The following is a 26,144-nucleotide window of genomic DNA, read 5'->3' on the forward strand; positions in this document are numbered from 1 at the left end:
CCATCTATAAATCTCTGCCATAAGGAAAGTTGCCCTTACTTTTTTGGCATCCACAAATATTTTTTTTTCCTAAAAATAGATAAAATATACTAAGACTCCTTCACAGAGAGGCATTTCAAAACAGCCTTGTTAGAATAAAACAGTTTTTTAAGATAATAATGATCTCATGAAACTCTCATAGTATTTGGACTCTTGATCTTAACGTACCTGAATTATATTTTATGTTTTATAAGCATTGACTAAGATGTATTTAAAATATCTTGAGTAAAGGGCCGAGAGAAGCCAGGACAGATTTTGAGTAGGGATATGAGATACCTTGAGTCAATGAGACTTTTTTCCAGCATTAGTTTCCAGTGTGTAAAGTTGCTGTTGACCCTGTATGGAAAGCCATATCACACTGAAATAATTTATCTAAACCGATTAGTATGGTTCATAACGTTCACTCAGTGTTTTCATTGCCTTCATCCTTTATGTATTTTGCCTATAAGCCTTTATTTACCTTGCTCATCATAGTTGTAATTTGGATGTTTTTTTCTTTATAACTTCAAAATGCTGTATACACTCTCTCCATCGATAGCAAGCAGCATTTGTCTCTCTAACCATCTTCATTTCACAAATAAATGAATAGACATAAAATGTATCAGTGGTGAATCAGGCCTAAAAAAGATGTTTTATATATCCATATAATTTGTTTTCCACTCTACCATGTTTCTTCAACACCTCATCATATAATAATCTGTTTCATCTCTGACTGTTTCATAATGCTGTTTCTTTTTATGACTAGTTTGTTTTGTATCTGCTCATAGCCTCTCAATGATTGGGAAATTACTAAATATTGGAGTTAGTTTGTAGATAAAAGCACAGTCTCAAATAAGACACTTGGGAATAAAATGCAAAAACCACCATTCTGAAAGTCAGGTCAGTCTCCTAGCACTTCACACTAATTATTTGCCTTTTCTCTTCTGCCAGATGAAATATGTACAAGTACAGTGATTTTAAACATGGTGGGGATGTAGTGGCTCCTTATCTCAGTGAACTACCTGTCACTCCTAAGAAAATTCCTTAAGCTACTCCCACCCCTTTTATCCTCTCTATAAAATGGATATCATGCCAACAACAAATCTACTTCATTGTATTACCTACTTATATTAAATTATATCTAATTGCAAAATGTAAAGCATAGTGTCCTGTAAGTTAAGTGCTACATATTTTCAGTTATTATTTTTGTTGTAAACACCTTGAATATATTTATATGAATTTTGTTATATAAAAAGTTTTGATTTTTTTAGTAATTAAGAATTACTGTGCTGATAAGATGGTTCAGTGGGTGCTTGCCATACAATCCTCATGACCTGAGTTTGATTGCCCAAACCTGCAGCAGAAAGAGAGAACCAATTCCCACAGTAGTCCTCTGACCTCCAAATACATGCCATCATATGTGTTTACCCACCTTTCTCCCTCTCCCACACATAGTAACAATAATTTTAATAAAAACAAAGTACCAACTCTAAAGTTCATATTAGGGAAATCATAGTATCTACATACAGATAGTTCTATGGATCCTTGTCCACATGAGGTAAATTTCATAAGCACTGCTTGTAGAGGAGTATCCATAGACCCTCAGCCTCCATTATAGTCCTGCCAACCAGGAAGGGTTTGGAGCCCCAGAAGACACTTGGTATGTCTGACAACATTTTCTATAGTCAACCCTGGGAAATGTAGCTCGTCTCTAGTGGGTCAAGGCCAGGGATGTTACCTCTACATATCAGAATGCAAAGGCAGCCCCATAAGGAAGATCATCCTTCCTCATGAAGCATGGCCACTGTTGATAAGCCTTACATTTTTGGAAAAGAGGAAAGTCCAGTTAGAAATAATACAAATAATTCTATGAATATTTTTTGTATTTGTATTTGAATATATGCTTGTCAATACCAGGAAAGGGTTATGATTAATTTTTCTTGAGAACAGGCTGATTTTGTGAGATGGCAGGCTATTTGGGCATAATTATATGTTTAAATGAACCACCATGGCCTTGAAAGCTCTACCTTGAGACCCTCTGGATTGCAAGTGATCTGATTATGAAATGCTGGATATAAAAATTTGTTAGCATATTTCAAATGACTAATGTCAACTCTTGCCATATTTTTTTATTTGAGCTACTTCTTGAAGGTTATAAACTATAATTATTTTTCTTAAAATGACTAATACTGATATCTAGATCTATATTAGGAATTTTAGTGTATAAGTGACACAAATTAACAATAGTACATCTTCAGGCTTTTAAGCAGACATAATGAAGTGGCACTCACCAATTGACATACTCTTTTTCTGCATACTGAAATGCTTCCTTTTCACATATATGTACATGAAATTGGCTTACATGAATGGCATTTTCCTCAATTTAAATAGTCATTTGTTATTCTTGTTGGCTTTTTGCTCAATACGAACATGCTTCTTTTGACTCTGAACATTTTCCATTAGCAGTCTCTAATCTACTCAGCACAATGCATTTCATGTTTTACTTTTCTAATAAAGTTTGGAAGTTGTGTGCATGTGTTTGCCTGCGTGTGTGTATGTTGAGGTTTCCACTTCAAGTTCAGTGCCAAAGCTACAGTACTGATACATTTTCTAAATGTGTTTTAAGCAATAAGTTGTACAACATTTTTAGAACATGTGTTAAACTATTTCTCTAAGAATGAAGCTCTTAACAAAACATAAGCACTCTGCATGAGATCTTAGCAGCAAAGTGCTTAAAAGATAAAGTAAGAATTGGTACCATGGGAAGAACACCAGCTGTAGAGCGCACAGGTCCATTATGAGAAGTATGGTAGTGGGTAGGGAGAAAATGATTTAATCAGGAGTAAAACCAATTTTATTATAAGGGCACGCAGGGGGTGTGGCACCATAGTGAGAGGGACATTTCAAAATATCTGACAGATTTCAACAATGTGAAAACCCCGTTCTTTAAAGTGACAGTAACCCCCATCAGGTCTTCCTTTTTGATGCTATTGTTAACAGTTGACTGTTTAAAGCTGGCCTGCTAAGATGCTGTCGGTCTATTTCAATAGTGTGCAGGCAAATAAAAGACTAATTGTTGAAATACAATCAATCAAAATGATTGCAGGGCAGAGAGAAGGTCTCCTCTGCTGATTTAGTTGTGGGTCATATTAGTGTGTTATGATGGAGGTAGGAACTATGATTGAAACGAAGAGGGAAAGAGTCCCTCTGATATAAACAGATCCACCTCATCCTCCTTTTTTGAAAACACACTACTGAGCAGGAACATCACTTACAAGCCCTGAAAATTATAGTCCATTAAAAAAAAAAAGATCTGATAGTGATGTGAGCTAATATTTTTAAGAGGATATGAACACTATTAACAAAACAGCTCCTGCAGAGAATCCCTACAGTGACAGTTCTCAGCTTTTCTTTTTTCTTTTCTTTTCTTTTTTTTTGGGGGGGGGGTGTAAAATGCTCCTTGGCATTTGTAGAACTCACACTGTGGGGGCATGTGACTGTGAGCTCAGTCATCATCAAAATAATGAAAAAATTTCCAGTTAACCAAATACCTGTAAGTTTTTACCAGGATTCTTGGATTTTCAGTTAATTCCATATTGTAGCCGATAAGCTTTTGCTCCTTTAAGCCCAGAATCAAAACATCCTTTCTATGTAGCTTATCCTATAGATCATCAGAAATGTCATAGTATCTTGCTTCGTCTTAATTATATGTAAAGATGTCACTTCTAGACAACAATCATCCCTTCATTGTATAAGAATGATTCTAGATTTTCCTTTTGAGAGTAAAAGGGGGAGGTGATAATAACCTAGCACATTTCCTTGCTACTGAACATTCACTTTGGCACCTAAGTTCTTCAGTGTCACTGTGGCAACCCACTCAGGCTTCCCAAGTAAATATTTTTGTTGTTTCTAAAGAGTTCGTTAGCATTTGTGGTTTGTCTTCAGCGCGTTATCATTTTGGCAGCTTTGCACAGCCTGCATAGGCCAACAGGGGTCTGTCTAATATTGTTGCTGGGTACATTTTCCTCACTGAGATGAAAACTGAAGAAAGATGTTTCTGAGGCAGTAAGAAGGAATTAATATTCTTTCTCTCCCATATTCTATTCCTTGCTGACTTTAGATTTAGACAAGGAAAAAAAAAAAGAAGAAAGAAAAAAAGAAAAAAGTGTTAGCCATTATTCCCTTGTACATAGCAAGGCTAACACATGTAAAGCAATAACTCGTTTTCTGTTGCCGTGTTTAGCATATGTCTCCTGTTGGCTCAGCAAGGCCTTCAGGCCGGTCCCTTGAGCCAGCCATCGCTGGCAACTCTTAGCCCCTCGGCCTCAAAACCAAATAGCTTTGAATCATGTTGAGCTGTGATGCTAATTTTCAGACTGATGCATTATGGGAATAACTGTATCTGACATACTGTGTCAATGGTACTGCCTCTTTGTGTCCCTTGTTTTTTTGTTAGCTGCATTCCTACAGATGGCATTCCATTGAAAATGTTCCCTTCCTACAGAAAATGAGAAGAAAAAAAAAAATCCATGCACAGCACCAAACCTCTAGGTGCAGAAGGCTGTTAACGGTTGCTGATGATAGTAGGCAAACATTAACATAATAATTAGTGTCTTGTAATTGTTTCATTAAAACCAGTTGTTCCATCTCTCCTCGTGTTTTCCCAGAAGAGAAGCTGGATTTGGATGACGGCCAGTGGGAGGACATTCACGTCGTCACCGGAGCACTGAAGATGTTTTTCCGGGAGCTGTCTGAACCGCTCTTCCCTTACAGTCTCTTTGAGCGCTTTGTGGAGGCAATCAGTAAGTACGCCTCAGAAAGGAGCCGGGTGTGGTAGAACTAATAACGATAATGAGATCGATACTGACCATGATGGCAGAAAACAGAATATGTGCCCCATGCTCCTATCTTTATCCTTAGGTTTCATCATTTGGGTGGCTTGTTTTATTTCTCACCCTGCAATATTATCTGAGCTTTAAAACCAAAATTATTCAGACTGGAAAAAAAAAGATAGAAATCTATTTAAGGCCACCAAATTTAAGCTTTCACAAATGAAAATAGCTTCTTCTGCAATCTGCTTTAAAGGGGTCATCTCTTGTACTCCCAGCCCCTGCCTTTATATTTTCAGAATTGCACTGTTTGCAGACAAAGAGGTCTTTCAAAGGAACCTAAATATATTAAATATTGTGTTTCATTAAATATGTGTTAAACCATCAGCTGAAATACCATCTTCTCTTGGCTCACTCATTTGTTCCCTCACCAGCAGCAGTAACTATTACAGTTGGCTTTCTGAGCAGTGTGTAATGTTAAATGACAGCAAATTTCTTTTAATGGGTGACATTACCGGACGATGAGTTACATCCCTCCATGAAGCTTCTTTTTCTGATGTTTTATTCTCTCATTTGTAATACACAATCTAAAGTAAAAATGACATGAATGAATGAGTGAATGAACAACATCTTTTCCTGCAGGAAAACTTTTGCTGTAGATCCTTGGAAAAACAAATACTTGAATATCACTAAATTTAATATCATAGGGCACATTTACTATAATTGTGACAGCTTGGAAAACGTCTCCTGGCAAGCAGGCTGATATAAGAAGGAAAGAGAAAGAAAGAAGAAAGAAAGGTAAAATTAAAAAGCTTGCAAGCCTGGCAGGAGCTTAATTAAAGTCCCAACAAGAAAAATCTCCAAGGAAAGAAATGCTCTCCTTAGGAGGTCTGATCGTGGATGCTGTGTGTGAAGGGTTCCCAGTAGTGGGAATGAGGAGTTGGGGGCCAGTGCTGGAAAACGGCCTTTCAATGGGCACGTTTATTCTCTTTTTCATTGGGAAAACCCATTCACACTCTTAAAACTTTGTGAAATGAGATCGATTGGATGAACACAAGGGTTTCTCTCTCAGTCTCTCATCTAGCCTGCTCACAATTTCAGATTGTCTTGTTGGCTGACTATTATTTAAGCTAGTAAGATTTAGGTGAGCCTGGAGTTCTTATCCCTTCTGAAGAGCAATGATTTATAGTTCCCAAGTTCTCTAAACTACAACTTATAGGAGGAATAATGAAGAAAAAGTGAATAAGCATGAATCTCATTCGGTGCACTCTGAAGTTCTATCTTAGCTTACACATGTACATGCATTGAGAGAGCAGCATTCTGGGAGGAAATCTGAAAGACTTTTGTACAGATTCCTATCTTTAATTGTGTATATTTAGTAATATCTATGTCATAATGTGACCTCTATACTCTTTGGTGGCAATTATCTCATCTAGAAACATACTTACATATCTGCTGAGTGGGGAGTAGTGTATAAGATTCTAAAAAATGAAGCTTCCTATCTGCTTTAGTTCACATGATTCCAAAGACACTAGCAAGCTATTCCCATAGGCTAAGCATATGGAAAGCAGGCCCTCAGAGCTCATGAGTATGTGTCCTTTGAATCTCTATAAGAAATACGATGATGTCTGGGATATTTTAGACTTAAACTCAAATTGGACATAGTTTCAGCAATACAGGCATGATCAGAGCTGAACAGAAAAGATAAGGCAGGCAGCAAGCTCTTAAGGGTGGCTGTAAACAGTTATAAAATAGGTAATTGTCCAAATAAAGAAGAGCATGTTTAATAACGTCCTTTTAAAAATTCAAGATGTTGTACACATGCTGGCAGTAGCTTTCCAGGTGATCTGTGCTGAGAAAGCAATATGAAAATGAAAAGATGGAATATGTCTCATTAAAGTCATATGTTGCAAGCCCAAGGTAATGGTGCTGAGAGGTGGGGCCTTTATGTGATTGAGTCATGGAGCAAAGCATTCCTGATAAAGTTAACCCTCTTATAAAAGAGGCCCTAGTGATGGTGATGTAGCTCAGTAGGTAGAGTTGCTTGCTACCAAGCCTGTAGACTTGCATTTGATCACTGGAACCCATATGGTGGAAGGAAAGAACTGACTCCCACAATTTGTCATCTGACTTCCACACGTACACCATGGCACATTCATGAGGACACACATACACATGTAAATAAATAAATAAGTAAATATGAAAGCTATGGTGCACCTTTTTGTTTTGTTTTGTTTTGTTTTTTGTTGTTTTCTGAGACAGGGGTTCTCTGTGCAGTTTTGCTGCCTGTCCTAGATCTCGCTCTGTAGACCAGGCTGGCCTTGAACTCACATAGATGCACCTGGCTCTGCCTCCCAAGTGCTGGGATTAAAGGTGTGCACCACCTCCACCTGGCTTATGGTGTACTTTTTAAAAGAAGTTAAAAAAAAGGAGAAAGAAAGACAGAAAGAAAGAAAGAAAGAAAGAAAGAAAGAAAGAAAGAAAGAAAGAAAGAAAAAAGAAAAAAGAAAAAAAGAAAACAAGACCAAGAGAAATGCCTTACCTCTTCTAATCATTTGAATACACAGCTAAACATCACTGTCAGCTGCAGCAGAAAATGGGCCCTCAGCACCCAATGCTATTGTCTTGGTCTTGGATTTCTTAGCTTCTACCTACAATTGTGGTGTATACATTTATATTGTTTATAAGGTACTTTTATAGAAGGACAATAAGACTAAGATTCTCAGCAATCTTGCCTTAACTAACCAAGAATACCAGAATGTCACTGTGTGATCTACAATGTATGGGGACTAAGCCATAGGATAGAATGATTGAGAATATGCCGCAGTACTCCACAAATCCAGACACATGAACTGTAGTAGCTTGAAAGAAAGTGGCCCCCAATGGGAGTGGCACTATTAGGAGGTGAGGCCTTGTTAGAGTAGGTGTGGTCTTGTTGAAGGAAGTGTGTCACTGTGCAGACTGGTTTTGAGATCTCATATATGCTCAAGATACTACCAAGTGTCTCAGACCACTTCCTGTTGCCTATGAGTAAAGATGTAAGGACTCTCAGCTCCTGCTCCAGTACTGTATCTGCCTGCACATCACCATGTCACACTAAAATGATAGTGGACTAAACCTCTGAAAATATAAGACACCCCTATTAAATGTTTTCCCTTCATAAGAGTGGCCATGGTCATGGTGTCTCTTCACAGCAATAGAAATCTTACAGGGCCTCGAGCATACTAGTTAACTGCTCTGCCATTGAGCAATACACCCAGTCCTTTGTTATAAACTTGGGGTGAGCTCTAGATTGTAATGCTAATTTAAATATCATTCCAGTATAAGGAAGTGGTCACTTTGATCTTCAGTATGGGAGAATACACACCAGAGAGGGTACATTTACTACACTTGACATAATTAAGCTTTAAAAAAGCTTCCAAAATTATGTGGCATAGAAGAGTCTTGGATTTCATCAGAGCTCACGTTGCAATGCTTTGTGAAGCTATAATAGTTACAAGTTCACCAAATCCATGCAGAGTTAACTTTTTTCAAAAAGAGGTAAAGCATTTCAGGAAACCCAGAGTGTGTTGTATGTGCTGGCTGTGTCTGGGCCCCATTGCCCACACATCCTTGCGCTGCTGTTCCTTGTGTTCTGTGCCATCATAGGATTGGCCCTAAGCAGAGCTATTTCATAGGTATTCTTGGCAGCTAGCAGATATGGCAGAGAGTGGCCAACCACTGGCAGGAAACAGCAGGAAGAGGGGTGTGATGGTTACTGCTCTCATTTCTTTAACCAAATGCCTGACAGAAGCCATAAAGGATGAAGGGTAGAAGGTAGTGCGTCAAGGTGGAGCAGACTTGGCAGAGTATATGGTGATGGAAGTACACAGCTCAGGCTGGCTACCTGGGTACAAACCAGTAAGCAGAGAGACCTTGAGTTGAAATCAAATCAGATATAAAACCTTCAAGGCCTCCTCCCAGTTTCCTACCTCCCCTGCTAGGCATTACTTCCTCAAAGTCCATAACCTGTCTGTAGTTTGGGTATCATGTGTTCAAGCATATAACATCTTACATCCATGACAAGGAGGGAGGCCAAGTCCAGCCCACATAATGGTTTATCCTTACCCTTTGCTGTTACCTACCTCACTGCTTCAGTGGCCTTTCTGCATGCAGCTTTGGTAGACAGGACCACTCCAGTCCCAGCCTCCACCTTATGATTCAGACCCTTCTGTCTTTGCCCTTCCACTTTGGAGGAGCTAGGGGCTTCCTGGCAGATGAATTTCTGATTTTCCTCACTCATATGTTAGCTCTTTCATCTTTGGGGTATTTCTTTGCATTAAATTAATTTTGTGTTAGCAGAAATGCTTAAAATGGTTTCTACTATTTGGTTAGGCGTGGACAAAACACCATTCCCATCAATGCCACAGTTCATGTTGTCATATCATTATTTCCATTTTGTCTTTTACTATTACTAAATCCAGTTTATGAAGACTTAACATTTTTATTTGGCCCCTAGCTGAGAGATGTGTTTTCATGGAAAAATCCCAAAGCGAATAGACCAAATGGAATTTTACATCTGACTGGAATGCTTTGCATGGAAGGAAGAATGCTATTTCTAGTAGAAACAATTGACCTGACTGCTTGCACTATTTGAGTTATTTTATTTCTCATTATATGTTTGAAATTCATCATTGGATATTCCAAGAAAAGTAAACAGAAAATGCTTTTTAAAAGAGTTTTGTTTGCCGGGCGGTGGTGACGCACGCCTTTAATCCCAGCACTTGGGAGGCAGAGGCAGGTGGATCTCTGTGAGTTCGAGGCCAGCCTGGGCTACCAAGTGAGCTCCAGGAAAGGCGCAAAGCTACACAGAGAAACCCTGTCTCGAAAAACCAAAAAAAAAAAAAAAAAAAAAAAAAAAGAGTTTTGTTTGGACCAATTTAATACAGTTTCTTTCTACAAGAAACTGCAAGTGCTGTAGTGGTCCCCTGTCTCATTCACCGGGACAACAAACATCTTGGGTTTGGTTTTATATTTCAGAATCTAAATGACCTAACTATTGATATGAAATTCTGCACCTAAGGTCAGTATAATTGAATTAGCAGCACATTTCTTTTCACAAGGATTTAAACCACTGTCAGCAAAGACTTGATTTCCTGGCAATAGGATGTGCTGAAGGCATGATCAGTCCTGTAATTGTGAGCCTGTTAGACAAATGGTGCTATACAGTTCTAGGGTAAATGGTGTGATCTTATGTTAGAGGCTGGGGGCCCTTCTGGATCTTTACAGTAGACTTAAATACGCCATCTATGACTACCCCCATGGTTTAATTATGAAAATACAAATCCAAAGGGAAAAAGACAATGTGTGGTCTCTTTTCTGTATTATTGTCTTTATTTTCTCAGTAATCTTGCAAAAGTAAGTGAGAGGAGAGAGGTTCACTGACGTTTCTGATGTGCTTGCACTTAATCCTCAGAATAACAGCAGAACTAGTGATGGAGTAGAGAGATCACATGGAAATTAATTTCAAGTTCATAAAGGTTCTATGAAAACTAAATAAACTAACTTTTTTCTTACAATATGAGTAGTAGGTGCTCTATATGTGATTTTTTAATTCTTTGTTATTGATTAAAATTTTTATATATTTTAATCATTTCCTCTCCTCCCAGCTCCTCTCCACCTCCCATCAACTTCTTAAATTTCAACCCCCAAACACACACTGAAAATCAAAACAAATTTAAAAGAAATTAATTCTTAGGGGAATCCTGAGTTCATATAACTCAAAAATTTGACTTCACATTCTACTCCAAACTCCAAAACCTGTGTACTAACTTACTTTTTCACACTGATTTGAGTGGTAATGAACTAGCTGTTGACAATGGATGTGTATTATATTAGTCTCTGTAAAATCTGTATACCATAAAATATTCTTTACAAAATTAATTCCTTCTTCTTTTTAAAGGGGATTTTAGCATTACCTGGGTGTGATGGTGTATGCCTTTAATCCAAGCACTGGGGCATGTAGGAGCGGTGGTCAGAATTTGAAGAGTTTGAAGCCAGCCTGGTCTACATAGTAAGGTCCAGGATACTAAGGGCTGCACGATGAGACCGTTTCAAATATTAAGTGAATTCAGAATTAAGTGAGGAGTCAGAAATGTTGAGTATTGGAATTTTAAGTTAGATATAAAAACAGAACTTCACAAGAATAAGCAGTGTTTCTATTTATTACATGGCATCAAAAGTATCAATATTTAAATCATCTTCTCTGGGTGTATTTTTAAAACTCCATTCTCTTATTGCTACAATCAATTTCTGGTTCATTCATATTTAGAATTCATTTAAACACATAAAATAATTTTTATTTCATCTAAGCACTATTTCAAGTTTAATGTTATTAACATTCTCTTTTCTGTGATTTTGTGTATATTATATTATAACACACACACACAAAACAAAATTAAAAAGCCCTAAAGAGTAGTTTAGTTTGGTGAAAATGTTCAGACACTACCAGAGGCTTGCTCATGAGAGGAAACCTTGTCCCTGTTAGTAGATTTTTAATCACTTTTAATTTTTTTCTTAGTTAGTTATCATATTTCTAATATATCAACCATTGATAATAATATTCTAATATATTAACCATTGGTAATAATATCCTTTACCGTGTAATATAAAATGTTAACTCATTCCACTTTATGCTCATTAAATTCAAGTTTAAATAGTAAGCTGAAAGCATATTTATTGCTTCACTAACATTGAGCAATATCTGATAACTTCCTTTATAAGGTCGGTACATTCTTCTTTCTCTCTCACTTTTCACGGGAACAATGGTGCATTGAATCCTTTAAGTTTTATATGCTGCTGTAAGTGCAGTGATTTGTCCAATTAGAAAAATAATAAGCAATATTTACATTTACACTGCTACAGTGCCAGAAGCATTGTTGACTACCTTCACGGTGGCTACGCAAAGGTGTCTTTGGCATTCTCTCTCCCAACTCAGTCTCTTCTCAAGGAAAATTCTTCAGTTGATGAAATACAATACATGTTGTTACTCTTCAAAAATTGCTTAAGTGCTTTGTTGTAGCTAGAGTTTTCCTGCCTGACTCATAGTCAGGACAAATCTTTGTCACCCGCCAGTCCCACAGCCGCTCAGACCCAACCAAGTAAACTTATATTGCTTCAAACTGTATGGCTGTGGCAGGCTTCTTGCTAACTGTTCTTATATCTTAAATTAACCCATTCCCACAGACCTATACCTTGCCACATGGCTCGTGGCTTACCAGTACTTTACATCTTCCTTGTCCTGGCGGCTGCTGCAGGCAGTGACCCCTTCTGCCTTCCTGTTCTTTTATTTCTCCTCTCTGTTAGTCCCGCCTATACTTCCTGCCTAGCCGCAGCCAATCAGGTTTTATTAATTGACCAATCAGAGCAACTTGACATACAGACCATCCCCCAGCACAGCCAAGTGCAGACCATCTCAGACACCTGCCCTCAGGCCCGTGGTCCTAATCATCCTCTATGCAGACCTGCTGGGTAAAGCCACGAGGAACCCAAGAACAGACTCCCACAGGACATACAGAACATCCCACAGCACTTTGCCATCTTTTACTCCCTTCGTAGTTAAACAATAATTTTATTAGGTAGGCATTTTAATGTTTTTCTTGGAGTTTGTAATTACTTTTCTTTTCATTGCTCTTTATTTTTAATGCCTCCACTTCTTCCTTCCCCCCTCTTCCTCTGCTTTTCCCCTCTCTCTCCCTCCCTTCTTTCCTTCCTTGCGCATATGTGGGAGCTTGTGTACATGGCAAATGTGTAAAGGTCAGAGGACAACCTCTGGGCCATTCCTCAGGAGCTTGCACTTCTTGATTGGAATATGGTCCCTCCGTGGGCATAAAATTTTTCCTTGTAAACCTACATACTTGTCATCGTGCCATCTCCATGATTACAGGTATACCACCAGGCCTAGTTTTTTAAATGGATTCATCTTCATGTTTGTGTGGCAAGCATTTTACTCACAAAGTTCTTTTCCCAGTTCCCTCATGTTTTTTTTTTTTTTTAAATGATGTCCTTTAGTCTCATTTCTACCGTGTAAAGAGCCTCTTGTCATCACCATTCATACTAGAATGGCTGCTTTCAGTATTTCTGTAGGTGCTCATCTGAAGACTGCTTCTGCTCCAGTTAAATCTACTGTTTTCTGCATTACATGAATACTAGTTTCTTGTTTCTGCCATAACCTACTATTTCAAACACAGAAGTTTAAGATTGTACTAATATATCATCTTAATGTCCAATAGGACAAAAGTCTAACCTAGGTCCCACTGGACTAAGATCAAAGTGTGGGCAATGTTGCATTCCTTTCTGAAGATTCGAAGATAAATACATCTTTATGCCTTCTCCAGCTTCAAGAGACCATTTTTGGGATTGTGTCCCTTTCCCCCACCTTTCCATCTAACAATGGCTAATGGAGTATTCCCAGTACCTCACACTGACACCTTCCACATAAGTCCCCTGTAACATGCCTCTGCTTCCATCTTCCACTTCTGAGGGTACTCATGATTAGATGGAGCTCAGCTGGACAATTCTTAGTCATATCTCTGCAAATTTCCTTTAGCTTAATAAGATAACATATTCACAGGCCCCCCAAATTAAGAGATAGATGTAATTAAAGGGTCACTTTTTTCCATCTACTGTAACATATTTTCCCTTAGTTTGAAAAAGTAACTCCCACTACACTTTTAAGTCCAAAATGCTGATATACCTCATCAATTCATGTACTTTATCTGCCTTATCACAAATCAAAATAACCATCAGAACTGAGATAGATGTAAAACTACATAATTGTCAGTAAATGAGAGGGGTCACCTAGTGCATTTACCTAAAGGATATACTACTAATACTTGTGAGGTTGGACTATATCAGATCTCACAGGACTGGTCATTTTAGTTGGTGGCCATCTTCATCTCAGCTCTTTCACACTCACATGATAGCATATGGAGTTTTCAATAATGAATTTAATGAATTACACCTTTTCAAAGTTGCCATTTGCGTGTAAAACTAATAACTTTTTCCCCACTTATTCTCCATCATGAAAATAAAATGAATGGTAACCTCTTAATCAAATAAATCTCATGCTGCTGAGCAGAGAGTGCTTTTAGAATCCCTATGTTTGGGAAGCTGAGGCAGTAGGATGACAAGTTTGAGGCAATCTTGGACTACAAAATAAGGCTGTGGCAAAATGAATTCAAAACTAACAGCAACAAACAAACTTATGGTCCTGTATCATTCCTTTTGTCTCATTTTTCAGTTTCTCTAAATAAATCATATGTATATACATACAAGGTATATAATTATATGTGCTTATTATGTCATTTGATATATTGCTTTCATTTTGTGTGTGAATGTGTGCATACATATGTACATATGTATGTTGTGTGTATATTTATAGCAGTTAGCAGTTAGGCAGTACAGTAATAAAATGAGATAGAAATGATGTTACATTACAGTTCAGGCCTCAACTTAAAAGAAGCCCTCACTTGCGCATTCAACCACAGTGTACCCTGATGCCTAGATTCTGTAAACATTAACTACTTAATCAATTAAAATAAACTGTAAGAAATGGCACCCATAAGATTGAATAGTGTTAAAATTCAGCCAATCAGACACCAAAAGTAGAGTGTTCCCATGTGTATTCCTTAAGTAAAACCCATACACCTATGTCTATGTCAATACCACCATCCTTACATAAAAATGATTTAAGACATTGCCCTATGACCAAAAGTACCTATTATATGTTTCCATGGCTTTGCCGTGGATGGTCACCATGCCATTTTGCTGATAAAGTGTATTTTGAATAGGTAATTGGGGAGAAAAACCAGTCAAGTATATTTGCAAATATTTTCTTTTCTTGACTTTATCTTGCCCTTTGGTCAAGCTATTTCTAATGCATCATCAACTTTGTGATTACATTCCTTGGGAGAAAAGAAGCAGAGCTTGGAGAACAGTTGGCTAACGTGGTAGCTAGACAAATGATGATATAACAAAGTGCTTTAAAACCAGAGAAAGTAAAAGAAGGTTCTAAAGACTCACTGTAAAGAAATCAAAGACATAAAAATAATACAGTATAAAAATATTCTTGATCAACAGACTTTCAAGAAAGTTTTAAATTAAGTAAAAATAAATTTTACTGATGCCTCTAAAAATTTTCACTGAAAGCAAATATTCTCACAGGCTTCAGGGGTTTTATTTATTTATTTACCTCTGTGTGTGTGTGTGTGTGTGTGTGTGTGTGTGTGTGTGTGTGTGTGTGTACTTGTGTGTAAGCACAGTGGAAATTTTATGGCTGATGCCTAGCCTGTCTCTTAACTCATCCTAATTATATTCATAATTAAATTGTAAAAATTATAGTTGACTAGAGCCAAATGGCTTGTACAGGTGTCTCTTTGTAGGAATGGTTTAGTACTCGATAATAAACAACTGGACTTCCATATACTTAATTTAGCTTAATAAAAGTCCTTTATAAGTAAAACTGGAAGGTGATTCAGATTTAAAGTCAGACCTTGACCCAAAAATTGAGTAGCAATACATCAACTCCATTGGAAAGTCTAATGCTAGTTTTTTGGTTTTTCTTAAAACCTTTACTTATTTTACACGTCAATGTCCTTGGGTCACTTTTTCAAAGCAATGATTGTTTCAAGCTGAGCAATCAGCCAGGCAGCCTTCAGAGTCTGGATTCTAAGCACCCCTGCCCTACTGCATAGACATGCTACCAAAAATGCTCACCAAAGTGCAAAAATTCTTCTTAGTACTCAGTGGAAAACAGTTAACTTGACCAATTCCTCTAATGATGTACTTGGGTGGCTGGGTTTCACTGCCTCAATAGACCATGATGAAATTGAAGTTTTGTGGCCTTTTGTTCCATCCTGCTTTATTTCACATGCTTCAGTTCACACTGAATTATGGCCACCACATGGAACTTCCACAACCTTCCACCCACCACCAGCAACTCTGAGTGTCCTCCCATCACCAGGAGAAGAACCGCCCTTACATGTCCAGTAACTTTTCCTCAACCTATCCATTACAAAAATAAACAAATTACTGTAACTGGATTCATTTCATTTTGAGGAAAAGCTAAAACCTTTGTAAGAGATTGAAAGCCCTCTATTATCTGGTTACACATAAGCTCTCTGACTTCATTTTTCTGCCCCATGATAGCCCTTTGAGCCAATGGCTTTCCTTCAAATATTCAAGGCACATTGAATGTGGCTCATTCCTTGTTAAAATCCACTGCCCCATATCACTGCTCAGATGTTCCCTTTCAGCCAAATCTTCTAATGCTTCTCCTGCATCACTCATTGTACCACTATTCAAATTATGACTCTACAATTTACTTCCTTTAAAATTTTGGACAAAATTTTCTCTCTCGGGGCTATAAAAATTGATGGAAAAAAATGGTACGTCCCTACCGAGATTTTCAAATAATTTTGTGAAATGTTAATTGTATTAACTCACTTTTTACAGTTTCTGGCACACAGTGTTCACTAAATGTTAGCTAATGTTATTATGTCAACCTATTGACATACTACAATTTGGATAGTAGGATCTTGGGAGATCTTCCTGCCCATAATTATTCATCTCTCTTCCAGTACAACTATCTCAAGTGATGCATATGAATATCTTCATTCTGCTTTAATATTTTGTTTCTACAATTCACATAGCACAAGACAGGTATAAGACAATACTATAAGATATTTTCTTGTTCAAAACCCAGTGAATTCCAGTTTCTTTATCTCATGACATGTTTTATTCTGAAGAACAATCGGACAGATAATCAAAAGTGTGTCTTTTTACAGAAGAGTTCACATCCTTTTCATAATTTGTAGGCTATCCCAGCTTCTCTTGGTTAATGTTGTCTTGCTTCTCTTACATGTTAGCAAGCCCATGGTATTCATTGTGGTACCAAAAGTGACAACTCCAATGTAATTCATCTCCAGGTGAGGAAATCATCTGCTTTCCTGTGTGTGTGTCCTGGTGATTTTGGTTCATGACTGTCATAAGCCCTCTGGTAGGTGGAAAGTGGCAGGTTTAGAGTATGGTAGAGGAGGGTATATAATAGCCTATGAAAATCTTGTGACAGTATAGATTCTGTTCAAAGTTAAAAATGTTCAAAAGTTTTCCGACTCAACCATATTCAACAAATAATCCTTCCTCACACAGGAACAGATGCACACAGGTACATGCATACTCTCATTTACCAAATCTGAGATTTTCACTTGTCACATATTATATATTATATCTTCTCAAAAGGAGACTTTAAAAGATAATTTTCCTCAAAAAAAAAAAAACCTTCCATATTAACTTCACATGTGCTATTTTCAAACTTTTTCATGGAGTGGCAACTGTGTCTCTGTCCTCCTGCTTGCTGATACTAGGATATAAGCTGTGACTGTTAATCTTAATTGTCAGCTTGACAATTTTGCTGTGAGTTTTATTAAGCACACTTTGGATTGTGTCTGTTAGACTGTTTCCAGAGACCAGCATATCACACAAGCTCAGACCTAATCAATAGTTTAATCCATAGATAGATTCCAAATCTGAATGAAGAATTGAGAGATGGTGGTCTAGCTAGAGGAAGTCACTGAAGGTATTTGAATGGCATATTTTGTCTCTGACCTCTCCTGTGCTTCCTGGCTGCTGAGAAGTAAGCAGCTCTGCTTTACTAAACCCTGTTACCATGATGGTCTACTACACGAAAGGTCCAGAAATAATGGAGCCAATGACCGTGGACTGAAATAAGCTTGGGATAAGGCTTTCCTCTTTGAGCTTCTGCTCACAGCAACAAAATGCTAACTAACTAACTAACACATTTGTTCGACCAAGCGCTTGTCCTTACTCTAACCCTTGGTATTTCTATCAATAGAAGGATATTTTTTGAATATTGTCTAGATATGCCTTGAGTTTCCCGAAGTGTGGCATTTGTTCATTGGGCTCATTCCTCACTGTTCTGCAGAGTTAAATTCTAGATATGATAGTTGCTGAAGTACTATCAGTTTCCTGGGGGAGTTTGGCTTATGTTGGTATAGCTGAGCATAGCCATGTGGTTTAGAGTAGAACATTTTTCCCCAAGGATTTATGCAGACATTTCTACCTACGCTTTGGTAAACAGAAGCATGGAAAACAAATACACTGTTGCTGAAAACTAGTCTCAGTACTTGTTAAAGAGGGGAAAAAGTAGTGTTCAGAAAGATGAAATTACACATATATATTTTAAAATATTTATGAACTACAAAAATTATGTATGAGAATTTTTTCTTTCTCTAATTGTACTTTTCTGTTTAAATGTGCAATCCCCTCTCCCTTTTTCTACCACCTCATTTTCTGCAACACCTTTATTTTTCAAAAATGCAATTCTCAAAGGTCAAACGCCCAAGGCCCGAGCTCATGATTGCTGTCTAACCAGACAATCAGCTCTTGGCCCCTTGTTATTTTCCTTCTCACCTTGAGTGTCCAGCATGTGTGAGGTTCACCCTTTCAGATCTCAGTTCCATTCCTCTGCCAAGTAACGGATGGGCAGACATAATTAGTGCCATCTGTCCTGCTAGTTGCAGGTGGAGACTATCTACCCAACAGATGAAAGCATGATCTTTTGAGTTCCTTCTTCAGACCTCTGACTCCCAGCACAATGGTAAGATTATTCTTTGACATTGTGTGTATTATTCTCTGAATTCCCAAGCGGCACCTATGAGGGATCCATTTTCTCACTGAAATATTCACTGGGATTTTTTATCGCTTTGTGTTGCATTGTGAATGTGTTTTCAGAAAAGTCAGAGAAATGTGTGGTAATGTGATATCAGACCCAGAAAGACCTCAGAAATTGCTGTCTGTGATGTTGTGTCTGATGCTCAGGACTTCTGAGATCTGGTTCCCTCAACAGACATAGAAAAGTATGAACTAAGCAAAAAAGCAAGACCAAAGAGAAAGAGAGAACAACTAGAACCTGACTAGAAGCACCACATTGCTCGACATCAGGCACCCAGCAGCACTTTGCTCCAAAAGACCTCTAGCATTACAGCCCAAGAACAACTGCTCCATCTTCTCACTTTCCCTCTGCTATTTCAGAATGTCCCCCAAAGCAGTGTTTCCAGATCTTTCATCACCCAAATCACACTTCTCTGTGTCTGACCTTCCAAAGTTTCGAATTTGTCTTAGCTGGAGCTTTCATAAGAATCTCTGGCTTCAAACACAGAAATTTACTTCTTACAGACCTGGTTTTTAGAAGTCCAAAATCAGGCAAAATTCAACCCCATCACTGTTGGGTTCTGGTACAGACCTTAGCCTGTCATGGTCTTGAGCCATCTATGCCTGGCTTCTTTCCCAAAGACCTCGCCTCCAAGTGCTCTCACACTGGGTCCCAAGCTTCAACACAGGAGTTTAGGACAACACAAGTGTTAAATCTACAATAGAAATCCTACTTCAACAGAATATTTTAGGTGTACAAATTCTTTAGCAAAAGATGGTTTCCTCCTTTACTCTGGCAATGTCTTCCTACTACTGCAACACAATATTTAATTAGTTCTTTATTTATATTCTTAATTCTATCATTGTGATCTGAAATTGAATTTTACAGTCCGAGGCATCATTTTTACCCATGTTCTCTCATATTGTTTACATGCAGAAATGTTCGAGTAACCCTGTAGCATTTTTCTTCTAAGCTTGACTTGCCAAAATAATGACAGCAAGAGGAGAGTTTGTCTTAAGTTCTGCAAATTTATAAGATGAATCTCACCTGAGTTTCTAACAACTAGAACTGGAACCAAAGCCAAGTGCTAAATTATAAATGCTTCAGACATTATCATTCAAGCTTCCTGCCAGTATTGACAACTGCAAGACCATAATACAAATTGTAGGACCATTTGGAACAATCGAGCTGTTAGAGATAACAATTCACAACATCTTGAAAAGAATTTCAAATAATGAATATTGCAGAAAATAAGCATCCCAGCATACCAAAATAAGGGACACTAAATTCTTGAACTAATTTTACAATTTGAATCAGAAAAATAGGCATAGTTACCTTATATATTGTGGGGTGTGTGTGTGTGTGTGTGTGTGTGTGTGTGTGTGTGGTGTAGTGTTATATGTATCTGTTGGTGTGGCCATGTACACTTCTTTGTAGTTGTGTGTGCATGTAGAGACCATAAGTCAATATCAAGTGTCTTGGTCTATTGTTCTCCACTTTATTTTTTTGAGGCAGGGTCTCTCATTGAACCCTGAGCTCCCTCCCTTCCCTGATACTAAGAGCTGAGGTTACAGATGCATTCCACCACACCAGACTGGTATTGTGCTTTTCTAACTGAAGATTTGAGCCAACCTTGTCTCATAGAAGTCTACTGACTCTATTTTACATTACTCCACTCCGTTTGAACCTCTGTTCTAGGAAGTGTCTTTTTAAGTTGTATTATCTGTTGTAGGCTCTGTCATTAGTGATCTGTCATAATAAAATGTAATTCTGTACAGACAACGTGAACTGCATCCACACAGGATGATTAATTTCATTAGAATTACTTGTGTTATGGCTATTGCAGGGACTAGCCATTCCCTATCTTGCTTTCTTCTTGGATCTCCCTATTTCCTGAACCACAAAACACTGAAATTAGACCACATAAGAACACTTAAATGGCCCCTATGAACTCAAGTGAAAGGAAGAGATTAAAATCTCTCACTCTAAATCAAAGCTTAAAAATGATTATTCTTAGTGAAGAAGGCATGTTGAAAGCCATCATGGGCTAGGAAAAAAAAACCACTTCTTGTGATCTGAGTTGTGAAGGTAACTAAAAACTAGAATCCTAAGAAATAAAAAGTACTTTATTGTTGACATAGAGAATGGATTTGTAGCAAAAGCTTTATCAGCTACATTTCCTTAAGTCAAGCCTATGTTCACTTACAGAAGGTAGAGAGGCTGCAAAGAAAAGCTTGAAGCTGAGAGTTGCTGGTGAATGAGGCTTAAGAGAAGACAATATCTCATAACATAAAATTTAAGTAGAAAAGGAAATGCTGGCAGAGAAACCCCAGCAAGTTTCCCCAAAGACCTAGCTAAGCTGGTGAATGAAGGTAGCTACACTGATGAGAAATTTTCAGTGCAGGTGAAAGAGCTTTATAAAGAATGTCCATGGCATATAACACTTTCATAGCTAACATGGAAAAGTCAACTCCTGGTTTCAATGAACAGACTCTCTCTTGAGATGAAATGTGTCAAAGGCACCACAAACATTATTAAAATGAGAATACAGAGTTTATAATATTACATAAATGTGTTTCATAAAACACTGACAGCGTTTGAGAGAGCTGACTCTAGTTTTGAAAGTTCTGCCATGGCTAAAGTAGTATCAAACAATACCACACAAGACAAACAACTCTTTGATGAAAATAGATACAATTATATGAAAAACCTCCTTATTGTTTAAGAACTTGCTTATACCCACTGCAATCTTCAGCAGCCACCATTCCAATTAGTCAGCAGCCATCAGTATCAGAGCCGTACTCCTACCACTCAAAATACTGTGACTAAACAGCTCAAATGTTCTTTAGAATTTTTAGCAATAGAGATTTTTTGTTTACATGAAAATTCAAATATTTTAAATGCTTATTTCTGTGATATACTTGATAGCAAACACTACAAGAAAATGACTTCAAAATATAATCCCTGGATACAATATATCGCCTTCATAATTATACAAGCAAGTGTCTAGGAATATACATAGACACTATCTAAGTGTTTCTGTTACTGTGATAAAACACTATGACCAAAAGCAACTTGGGGAGTACAGGGTTTACACAGTGTCTTACAGTTACACATTGCAGTCCATCACTTAGGGAATTCATGGCAGGAATTCAAGCAGAGGAAGAAGCTGAAGGTAGAAACCAAAACAGAGGTCATGGAACAAAGACTCAAGTGAATCTAAAGAGGAGAACACTTTCTTTGCCATCTGTAGACATGCACTGAGAAATAAGGACCAGGAATTCTGTGAGCTCACTGCCTATCAAGATAGCCCTAGTAAAGATGCTGATGTTTAGAACAAGCTTCTGCCAGTATTACAAGAATAAAGCCTTCAAAGCAATAGATTTAAGTATAAGCATGATAGTTTTTTCCTTCTATAATCATCTCCAAAGTGTTAAAAAAAAAAAAAAAACAGGATTGCAGCTGTAGCTGTTTGGCTGACATGAGAAGTTACAGGTGTGTGTAAGACACAGCAGGACCTGCTGATGACCTTCTCAGAGTTTTCTCTTAAGGATCTTGGACTAAACTTAATCACAGAGGATTCTGGTGTCCAGTTTGCCAAGCAGACTTCTCTATGGGTCCACCAAGTAGAAAATCTTTACCACAAGGAAGTTCTCTTCTACCCTAATGCCCAATGGGAGGCTATTGCTGCTTGATGATACCATTAGGTCAATCAAGAGGCCCCTGAATAAACCATCATGATCTTCCAACAGTACCCCATACTGCCAGACAATTTGTGAAGACTGCAATACTCGTGTTTCCAAACTGTCATTCTCCCTTGGTGTATTGATCTAAGTGAGAAGGATAAAGTGGATATCCACTAAAAATGATAACCATAATTTGCATTATGAAATTCACTGGTTTTCAGTCTAAAAGCAAGTATATCCATAGATTGTACAAGGCAAAATCCAAAGAATAGAAGAAAACTGATAGGAAGTGTCTTCTTTAAAATGCATTAACAAATAGAATTCAATGTGCTCAATCAAATAGATAATGAATGTGCTATGGAAAACTCTGAGGAGAAGAAACCAGATAAACATGAATAACTTTCTTGATCATACACATAATCTCAGAACCTTGTTCTTTGTTTCTGTCTTCACTATTCAAATGAAATTCAACAAATATTTTCATTGCTTTCTGTCTCCAAGGCAACATTACAGGTTTTCATTCCTGTGCCTAGGTTTCTAGGAAAACTTTTAAAAATAAAATAAAGCACCAGTGAGATTCAAATACCCCTAACAGATGGAGAAGGTTGAAGGGCATGCAAATGTATTTGTAAGGAACATTTAATTTATCTTTTAGGAACGTTGGCTAAGAGCACCTATTTTGTGCAAAATGCATTAGGAGAAAACAACAACTGTGTTAGCAGTAAGTCCCTCCTTGTGTTGTAAATGCTTACAGCATAGATCAGAACGAGGACTTATGCCCTCGTGACAACTCCCAAAAAGTGGGTAGGAAATAACAACGTGACATCTGTTACAACTTCCATCATACATTGTTAGAGAGAGAACTACAACATGGCATCACTTTATGCCTCATATCATGGGCTTAAAAAAATTTCAGCCTGCAGAGTATTTCATCATTTCCAGCTTCCTACACAGAATTTTTTTTTTTTTTTGGTTTTTTCAAGAATGTTTTTAAACTTAACATTAAAATATTAACAATATCTACTCCCTTCAGATGATAGTCCATATCTTAGTTAAGGCTACTATGGCTGTGATGAAATACTAAGACCAAACCAACTTGGGAGTAAAGGGTCTGTTTGGCTTATATTTCCATGTCACTATTCATTATGGAAGGAAGGACAGGAATTCAAACAGGGCAGGAAACTGGAGTCAGAAGCTGATATAGAGGCCATGGAGAGGTGTTTACTACTGGCTTGCTCAGCCTGCTGTCTTCACAGTACCACCAGCCCAGCGACAGCACCACCCACAATGGATTGGGCCCACCCATATCAGTCACTAATTAAGAAAATGCCCTATAGGCTTATCTACAACCTGATCTTATTGCAGCATCTTCTCAACTGAATCTCCCTTTTTTCTGACGACTCTAGCCTGTGTCAAGTTGACATAAAAACCAGCCGGCACAGTGAGCTTTTAAATTCTAAAATACTTGTAGATACAGAACAAAAAGTACAGAAAAGCACAGATTGTAAGAGTATAATTGGGAAATTTAAAAATAATAAAAATTGTTTTCTAGGCTTATAGGTTTATGGCTATCTCTTCTGACAATGATTTATATATATATATATATATATATATATATATATATATATATATATATATATATATCTTTGTTTTTTTCGAGACAGGGTTTCTCTGCGTAGTTTTGCGCCTTTCCTGGAGCTCACTTGGTAGCCCAGGCTGGCCTCAAACTCACAGCGATCCGCCTGCCTCTGCCTCCCGAGTGCTGGGATTAAAGGCGTGCGCCACCACCGCCCGGCTGATTTATATATTTTCTCTGTTGCATTTTTCTTTTTCTATTTGTTAGTCTCTTGTTTGTTTGTTTGTTTGTTTGAGATGGCGTCTTGATTTGTAGCCCAGGCTGGCCTAGTAATGGAACTCCTGCCTCCGCCTTTCCAGTTCTGGTTGGGATTACAGACATGTACCACCACACCTGGCTCTCTACCAAGATGTTCTCTGTGAAACCGAGTATGCCTTGCCTAGTGTCCACTTACAGAACAATATATTACAGTTTTTCATCTCCTTCTCTCTGTGCTCTGTGAGCTGAACCAGGCTTCACATATACTGCACACTCTATCAGTGACTTAGACCCCAAGCCCTGTTTTCCAGCTCTTAGTATGACTTAAGATTCTCTGGGGCAAGAGCCATATCTCACTCTTATTCATGGCTCCAACACAAGATGAATATAAAAGTCACCGCACTTTGTGGTGGTTGATTCATGCAATTCCTCCTGGAACCGGCCCTGGTAATTAGTAGCGACGATCTTGAATTGTCCATGTGAAGAATCAGAACTGGTGGCAAAAAACGAGAGAGGTGGAAACTCTGCTTAATTCAACCCCTTTTGTTGACAATAAATTTAAGAACTAACTACTTAGTTTTTTTTTCCAAATGTTCATCTGTGTTTATGAGTTCTGTTTTATACACATTATCAATGGATCTTGTAAATACTAGCCCTTACATTTTCTATATGTAGTGTAGTGGATTTAAGCAATCAATATACACATTTTTTTATTTTAACTGGCTGGTGAACTTTTGCAGCCTTCAAAGGGTTACCTGAACTCCTACTAATTCAAGTTGCCAAGCTTAAATGCAGAGCCATAGTACAGAGGACAGTGAAACTGTACCATAAAAATAAATTACTGTCATGAATATTAAGCAAGAAGAATATAATAAACATGACTGTTTACAGGACTCTGATTTATTGGTACTGATATACTTATAAATTATGACACTGAGTGTTTACTCTAAAATTGTTTCAGAATATAGGCCAAACAAAGCTGGATGGACATTTCCTGTAGATCAGACCATCTGCCACCAAATCCCTACTGCCCTGCTCTCATCGACGGTCCTGGTGCCAATGGCACTGGGTCCATGCATGCACACAGTTCCCTTGCGTTACCTCTGCAGACTGGGGCAGGTAACCTTGCATGTTGTAATGCTACAAACACCACCTAGGAGCTACTGTTCTCCCCAAGGAACAGCTCTACCTGCAAAGTGGCCCAGAGGCCTCTCTTACTTGCCTTGGTCCATAGTGCTCACCTTTTGTACTCATGGCCATCTTTTCAATGGAGCTGGAATATACCAATACAGAACAGCAGTATTTTAAATGTTTGCACAGCCAGGCATGTTCCGATCATGAATGCTGAGAGATGGGAGACTAAAACAGAGAAACAGCAAGCAAATGACAGAAAGAGAAAGACAAACTTGTGTGCCCATTGAGCTACCTATTTTACCATAAGAGAGCCATGTCCTAATCCTTCTGATGTTCACAAGTAAGGGTTAGTAAAATTTGTCATCCATTTGAAATGACATTATTTTGAACCAGTGATTTGTTCAACAGATGGCTAGAATAAGGTATTATACTAAAAATAAAAAATAAAAATAAAAAAACTAGCATTCTCCTGCCTCAAGTTTTAGCTTTTATGTTACATCTAATCAAAAGTTACTTCAGGAGACTAATTACTTTGATGTTTTCTTGTCTCTAATGTTTCAGGAAACTTTCAAGGATGATAGACAATAAATTTAATATCCGTAACAAAGGACACCATTTCCACATAGTAAATTATGCTACATAGTTCCTGTGAAGGACTGTTTGGGATACACACACACACACACACGTGTGTGTGTGTGTGTGTGTGTGTGTGTGTGTGTGTATGTGTATGTGCATGTGAATGTCCAGGAAAAATCTTAAAATATGCATACCACTATAATTGTAATAGCAAGTACATATCTAAAAATAGCTTAGGAAATGTTTTTAGAGGTACATGAAAAAGTGTACAAATAGGACCCCTAAAATATTGTTTCTAACAGTGAAAATATATAATGTATGCATATGAACTTAGAGAAAGTGACTAGATATATAGT

At 37.7% G+C, this 26,144-nt stretch overlaps 1 protein-coding gene across 3 annotated transcripts in view; it reads left to right on the forward strand.

Annotated features, from left to right (window-relative positions):
• Positions 1-26,144, forward strand: part of Arhgap15 (Rho GTPase activating protein 15) — a 602,692-nt gene that overhangs the window by 463,083 nt on the left and 113,465 nt on the right. For all 3 annotated transcript variants that reach the window (XM_037204746.1, XM_028881759.2, XM_037204747.1), the window contains one exon: positions 4,686-4,820. In XM_037204746.1, the coding sequence (XP_037060641.1) occupies positions 4,686-4,820 (135 nt within the window). The remainder of the gene's footprint in view (positions 1-4,685; positions 4,821-26,144) is intronic.

Source organism: Peromyscus leucopus, chromosome 4, assembly GCF_004664715.2.
Source record: "Peromyscus leucopus breed LL Stock chromosome 4, UCI_PerLeu_2.1, whole genome shotgun sequence".
NCBI classification, from domain to species: domain Eukaryota; kingdom Metazoa; phylum Chordata; class Mammalia; order Rodentia; family Cricetidae; genus Peromyscus; species Peromyscus leucopus.